Source organism: Chrysemys picta, unplaced genomic scaffold (genome assembly GCF_011386835.1).
Source record: "Chrysemys picta bellii isolate R12L10 unplaced genomic scaffold, ASM1138683v2 scaf1543, whole genome shotgun sequence".
Taxonomy (NCBI): Eukaryota; Metazoa; Chordata; order Testudines; family Emydidae; genus Chrysemys; species Chrysemys picta.
In genome coordinates, this window is record NW_027054249.1 from 4,971 (window position 1) to 11,975 (window position 7,005).

The following is a 7,005-nucleotide window of genomic DNA, read 5'->3' on the forward strand; positions in this document are numbered from 1 at the left end:
TACCCTCATTCTGCCATATATTTCATATTATGGTAGTCTTGGGTGATGACCCAGCACATCTTGTTCGATTTAAGAACACTTTCATTGCAGATTTGACAAAACCCGAAGAAGGTACCATATGAGATGTCTAAATAGCTACAGCTCTCAACCCAAGGTTTAAGAATCTGAAGTGCTTTACAAAATCTGAGAGGGATGAAGTGTAGAACATGCGGTCAGAAGTTTTAAAAGAGCAACACTCCAATTCAGAAACTGTAGAACTTGAACCACCAAAAAAGAAAATCAACCTTCTGTTGGTGGCATCTGACTGAGATGATGAAAATGAACATGTCAGTCCGCACTGCTTTGGATGTTATCGAACAGAATCCATCATCAGCATGGACGCATGTCCTCTGGAAACATGGTCGAAACATGAAGTGGCATACAAATGTTTAGCATATCTGGCACGTAAATTCCTTGCAATGCTAGCTATAACAGTGCCATGCAAACACCTGTTCTCACTTTCACGTAAATAAGAAGTAGGCAGCATTATTGCCGGTAAATTTATTTAAATTTAATTTGTCTTGGCGATTGGCTGAACAAGAAGTAGGCTCTGACGTTTTACGTTGTTTTATTTTTGAGTGCAGTTTCGGAAAAAAAAAATTCTACATTTGTAACTTGAACTTTCATGATAGAGATTGCATTATAGTACTTGTATGAGGTGAATTGAAAAATACTATTTCTTTTGTTTATATTTTTAAAGTGCAAATATTTGTAATAAAAAATATAAGGTGAGCACTGTATACTTTGATTTCAATTACAACACAATACAATGTATTTGAAAATGTAGAAAACATCAAAAATATTTAAATAAGTGGTGTTCTATTATTGTTTAACAGTGCAATTAATTTTTTTAATCATTTGACAGCCCTGTTTTCTATTAAAAAAAAAAAAAATTACGTGAAAAGATGAGCATTGCCCTGCAGTGCTTGCATCCAAACAGTGTTGTTGCTGCTGGTATGGGAATCAGAAAGTGAAACTGACTAAAGGAGATTAGAATAGTTTCATTATTCTAGATGAGCAAGCTGGAAAACATCAACAGCATAAATAATGAAAAGTAAACTAGCATTTAAGTAATTACGTTAATCTACAGTAGTGGTAATAGCACAGGTAAGGAGGAATTTGAGTGTATGATTTTTAAACTGATAAGATGTTTTAACTATCAGGAATTCAAATGAATACACACACGTAAGCATTATGAATGTTAACCTGAATTCTTAATATTGCATTTTGAAAAAGCTCTATTATTTTGTTTCTAATGATAAAGTAATTTATGTAGTCTTTTCATTTGTAGGACTTGACTTTGTGATATATTTAGGCACTCGCTGACTTACAACGGTGTATATCTTGAAGTTCTGAATCAGCTACTGCTGTTCATGTGGGTTATGTTGCATGTATGTCAGTAGCATACCAGCCTCTGGTACAATATAGTATTGAATGTAATGCATGCTTGTTTTAGCATATATGATCTGTATATCGTATTTCAAATGTTTTTCCTTTTTTTGTTTTTGCTCAGACAGGGGATTTGTCTTCTGTACAATTAGCAGGAACTCCAAATAGATGGGAGGTTTTGTCTGCAGCTCCTACCACTATAAAGGATGAAGCTGGTAATATAGTACAGATTCCAGGTGCTGCCACAGTAACTTCAAGTGGACAGTATGTCCTTCCCATTCAGAGTTTGCAAAATCAACAAATATTTTCTGTAGCACCAGGATCAGATTCATCAAATGGTACAGTGTCTAACGTACAATATCAAGTAATACCCCAGATCCAGACGGCCGATGGTCAGCAGGTTCAGCTTGGCTTTGCAACCTCTTCTGATAATGGTGGTATAAATCAAGAAACTGGTCAAATTCAGATCATTCCTGGCTCTAATCAAACCATAATTGCCTCTGGAACACCTTCAGCAAATATTCAGAATCTCTTATCACAGACTGGTCAAGTTCAGGTTCAGGGAGTTGCAATTGGTGGTTCTTCCTTTCCTGGCCAAGCACAAGTAGTTGCTAATGTCCCTCTTGGACTACCAGGAAATATTACTTTTGTACCCATCAATAGTGTTGATCTAGATTCTCTGGGACTCAACAGTGGTTCTCAAACCATGACTGCAGGCATTAATGCAGATGGACATTTGATAAATACTGGACAGGCCATGGATAGTTCAGACACTTCTGAAAGGACTGGTGAACAAGTTTCTCCTGAAATTACAGAAACTACCACTGATAATGACTTATTTGTGCCAACATCATCTTCATCACAACTGCCTGTTACCATAGACAGTACAAGTATATTGGAACAAAATGCAAACAGCTTGACCACAAATAGTGGGCAAGTACATAGTTCTGACCTTCAGGGAAATTACATCCAGACATCAGTCTCTGATGACACACAGGCTCAGAATATTCAGGTCTCCACAGCACAGCCTATTGTACAACACATACAACTTCAGGAGTCTCAGCAACCAACCAGTCAAGCCCAAATTGTACAAGGTATTGCGCAACAGACAATCCATGGTGTGCAAGCAAGTCAAGGTATATCGCAACAGGCTCTACAAAATCTTCAGCTGCAGCTCAATCCTGGAACTTTTTTAATTCAGGCACAAACAGTGACCCCTTCTGGGCAGATCACTTGGCAGACATTTCAGGTGCAAGGTGTCCAAAACTTGCAAAACTTGCAGATTCAGAATGCACCTGGTCAACAAATAACTCTAACACCTGTGCAGACTCTTACTCTTGGTCAAGTTGCAGCAGGTGGGGCCTTGACTTCAACTCCAGTTAGTCTGAGTACTGCTCAATTGCCAAATCTGCAGACAGTTACAGTAAACTCTATAGATTCTGCTGGTATTCAGCTGCACCCAGGAGAAAATGCTGACAGTCCTGCAGGTATTTATCTTACTCTAACTCTTTGTGAAAAATGGCTTTTTTTTTTTTTCTGTATGTAGTTTGTTGAACAGTGATAATCATAACTACATTGTTTTGCTGAGGATGCATACAAAATACAGTTAGCTGATCAAGCTATACTAGTACTTTGAACAACTGATTCGCAAGAAACTATTGTTGCAGTAAATATACTCTCTAAAATGTAAGTTACTGTGAATTTTCAACTATTCAAATTTAAAGTAGTCAACATTAGCACCTTCTAAAATGGTGTCTCTATGCTTCTAAGTTTTCTGAAGCAGAGGACCTCTCTTCTAAATTGCTGGGAATCTGACCATCAGATTTACAGGGCAGCAGTGCCGTTATCTTATCTCCCTCCTAGCAGGGACCCTCATCATATAGTCTATCAAGTTTTATAGGAAAAATCCAAATGCTTCTGAGGATACCACTCCTACTTCTCTGAAAATGTTCATGGACCCCAATGTGTCATGTATCAGAGGTTGAGAGCCTCTGCCATTATTGATCTACCATTTTGTTAATCTTGTTTCCTACCAATTTAATTTGAACAAAACTATGATTACAGAACTTGTATAAGTAGAAGTGAAACAAATGCACAAACATCTAAATGGTAGCTATGTTTAAGAATGAGTGACTTTACTTTCTAGTACAGTTTGTTTGCACAATGTTTTTATACATACCGCTTATAAGTTTATTATAACTTACCGCTTGTAAGTTATAAACTGCTAACGGCTTGTAAGATGATCCTTGTAGATATCAAAAGTTAGAATGTTTGACATTTATCTCCATAGGTAAGATAAGAATTGTAATTATTTCAGAAAAATGTCTTTCCAACAATGAATTAAAAATCCAAACTTGAAGACCATTTACTCTTAGCCTATGTGATTTAAGATAATCATGTTAATTAAGGCTCTGATTCAGCATGGTACTTAAGCACACATGTTAACTTTAAGTGCATGAGTACGTCCAATTAAATCAGTTGGACTTCTCATGGGCTTAAAGATAAATGTGTGCTTAAGTTCTATGCTGAATCAGGGCCCAAGTGTCAAAGACTTGGTAGTTTTGGGCTTGAATGGTTATTACTATTGTGTATCCAGCAATTTTGCTTTCCATTCAGAATCCAAAATTTCATTCTAAAATAAACCATAATGCTTTCTTCTAATTCTTGTCCTTGTAAAGATGGCCTCAGATTCATGTGCTGTTGCACCATTAAATTATTAAGGAAAATTGTCTAGACCAACAATAGCCGAGTAAAATATAGCCTCCATCCATGATCTTATATTACATAGAAATATAAATTTCTAACAGGGATCAGAACTGCTTTATTTCTGTAAAGTTTTACATTTGGTACAGGATCATGTAGACTCTGCTGATGCTTCTGGAATAGTACTAGAAACATGATCCTGGGTGAGAGAGAAGAGATGAGAAGGGAAAGCATACAGAAACCAAAAGAGAAAAGTATGCACACAAGGAGTGAAAAATGAAGACTGTCATGTTATAGTGCCAGTATCAGTTAGTTTAGCCCCTTGCTTTCTGGGCCATTTCAGGAGGGGAATGGCTTGCATCACAAAGTTTGAATGCCGTCTGAATGGCTACAGGGATAACCCATCAAGCCTTCCCTGACAGAATTTCTGCTATGGCCAGGGAAGGGAGATAAGTAAAGGGGGCAATGTGGACAAAGTTAAATAATGGATTACGGGAGAAGGAAATTGTATGTAAACCGGTGGATCAGCAAAATTTGATTATAATTGAGACTGAGTGGAGATAATAGTTGAGGTTTTCGCTGTCTTTCTGATAATGGTAAATGGGCTAGTAGTTTTTTTCCCAAGTCCCTTCCCTACACTTTTTGGGAACTTAATCTGTCCCTCCTGCACATATCACACCACTCCTTTCCCCCAAAATCACAAATAAAAAAATTTAAATCCATTTTATTTGGTGCATGTCTCCACAGAAACTTTCAACATAGAGTTTCTTCAAACCAGTAGAATCAGATTGAATATTCACCTCCAATATTTCAGATTTACCGCACAGATCTGATATTGTGTATTAAAATGGCTAAACTCCGTCTCCATTCACCACAGCCTTCTACTGCTGTAATATAGTGTTCCATTCCTCCCTTTTTATTTATAACTCTTTGTAGCTTTTGCAATATCATAGATTTCCTCTATTTTAGAGGATATGCATAAAAAATAGGTATGGGGAATAATCACTAGGATTGGAGAAGAAATTATGCTTATCAGGCCTAAAAAAGGGAGAAAAAAAGCTTAGTTTTTTTTTTTTTAATGAAAGGGGAAGAGATGAGGAGCGAATAATAGAACAAGAGAAGGTAAATCAATAAGATACATGTGACAGGTTATTTTATTTTGGGCAGTAGGAAGGATCCCTCTTCACCACATATGAGGAGGATTGCAAAATTTTAAGGTGAGGTGAGGGGAAATGTTTTCTTTGCATTTCTTTATTTTACTAGACAAACTGAAGCACTAAAGCTCCTCCTTTCACAGAAGGCATAATTAGGTTGTATTCCGCTTATACTCTTTAAAGTTTTCCCTTTGGGGTTGATAGCCCTAGGAAAAATAAAAACTGCTTATGCTTTGTCTCAGGCCGGAACTGATTGGTGTGTGTGAAGTTTGAATAAAATCATGTGAGCTGTCACGCAGTTGTGAAGTATGTAGGTCAATTAGAACTTGGTCCTTCAACCTTGATTTACTGTTAAGAGGTGCTCTTCTCTACCTTGGTTTCAAGGTAATCTGAAGAGGACATCTTTACTGCTGAGAGATTTAGTCAGCATGAGACAAAAATGCCTCATGAGTAAACAAAGTGGTGAATCAAAAGGAAAAACAGTCAGGTACTGCAAAATAAGTTAAGTCTAGTGAGAAAGGGACCATTTGTCACTTTACTTGAAAAATGGGTTGTTACTGCTTTTAGTTCAAACAGTGTGTACAATACCTTGCATATATGCAGAACCTTCCATTATACTGAATCAATTCTGAAGGAAAGTCTTCATCTTAAATTAGTTAACATTCTGTTTTGGGATGTTTACAAGAGCTCATGTTACCCCCTTCTATGCTTGTTATTGTCCGGAGTGGGGAAAAGCAATTAGTAGACAGTCAGGTCTGAAGCTATCTAGATCTGATGAGTGCAGAACAAAGTACAGCAAATTTCCAAAATGTCAAATACTGTCAAAAAGGTAGTTTGCTCACCTAGGTTCTGGGTTCAGATCCTGATGCTCTTACTAGAAGTTAACCATAAGGAAAGATCTCTAGCAGCTTTCTCCTTTTACCTGCACTTATCCAGGAGCGCCGCCAGCTTTTCTACCGCCCTAGGTGGCGGAAGGTCCCGCCCCAAAATGCCACCCCCCCCGCAGAGTCGGCGGAAGGTCCCACCGCCAAAATACCACTGCGGTCGCTGCCCCCCAAATTATAGCGCCCTAGGCAACCGCCTAGGTCGCCTAATGGGTTGTGCCGACCCTGCACTTATCAATGACATATTGCATGCCTGCTGTAAAAACAAGAGGCTAGGTGCACATGACTCGTATTTGAAGGCTACATTACTGCTTAGCTGTCCCCCAAAAATATTCAGTTTCAGTTACATAATATAATTTCTCCTTATCCAAACGTAGACTTTAGTTGTTGCATTGCTTTTGGAGACACTTAAAACTTAAACTTAAAAAAAAAAAAAAGACAATGTACGTTAGCTCCTCTGAAGACATTTCTCTAGATAATTGATAAGTTGCATAGAATCTAATTTTAAAGGCTTCTCAAATTAGTTTGTTAATTATTGAATCCCACTTAAGGGTGGTTACTCCCCATAACAAATATAACTTGATTAGTTCTGATCAGGGTTTCTTCATTAGAAGCTGGATTTAGTTTTATGATGGTACAGTACTTTTGGTTCCCAAAAGTAATGTGTAGAAAACTGATAAAGCAGTTGGAATAGTAGTGGCTCTAGCCAAGGGAATGTGCACATCTGGGTTGATATTGCACATCTGTCAGGTTCAGCTTATATTTAAAAAAAAAAACCCAGAAGTGAAGGTCTATAAACATTTTGCTGACTATATCCAAATATAATTCCAGCTATA

At 37.4% G+C, this 7,005-nt stretch overlaps 1 protein-coding gene across 1 annotated transcript; it reads left to right on the forward strand.

Annotated features, from left to right (window-relative positions):
• Nucleotides 1-1,500: 1,500 nt before the first annotated feature.
• LOC135979996 (transcription factor Sp3-like) lies at nucleotides 1,501-6,499 on the forward strand. The gene is given in 2 exon segments (XM_065580079.1): nucleotides 1,501-1,538; nucleotides 1,540-6,499. Coding segments are annotated over 2 exon segments (1,473 nt in total). The 3' UTR covers nucleotides 2,975-6,499.
• Nucleotides 6,500-7,005: the final 506 nt, after the last annotated feature.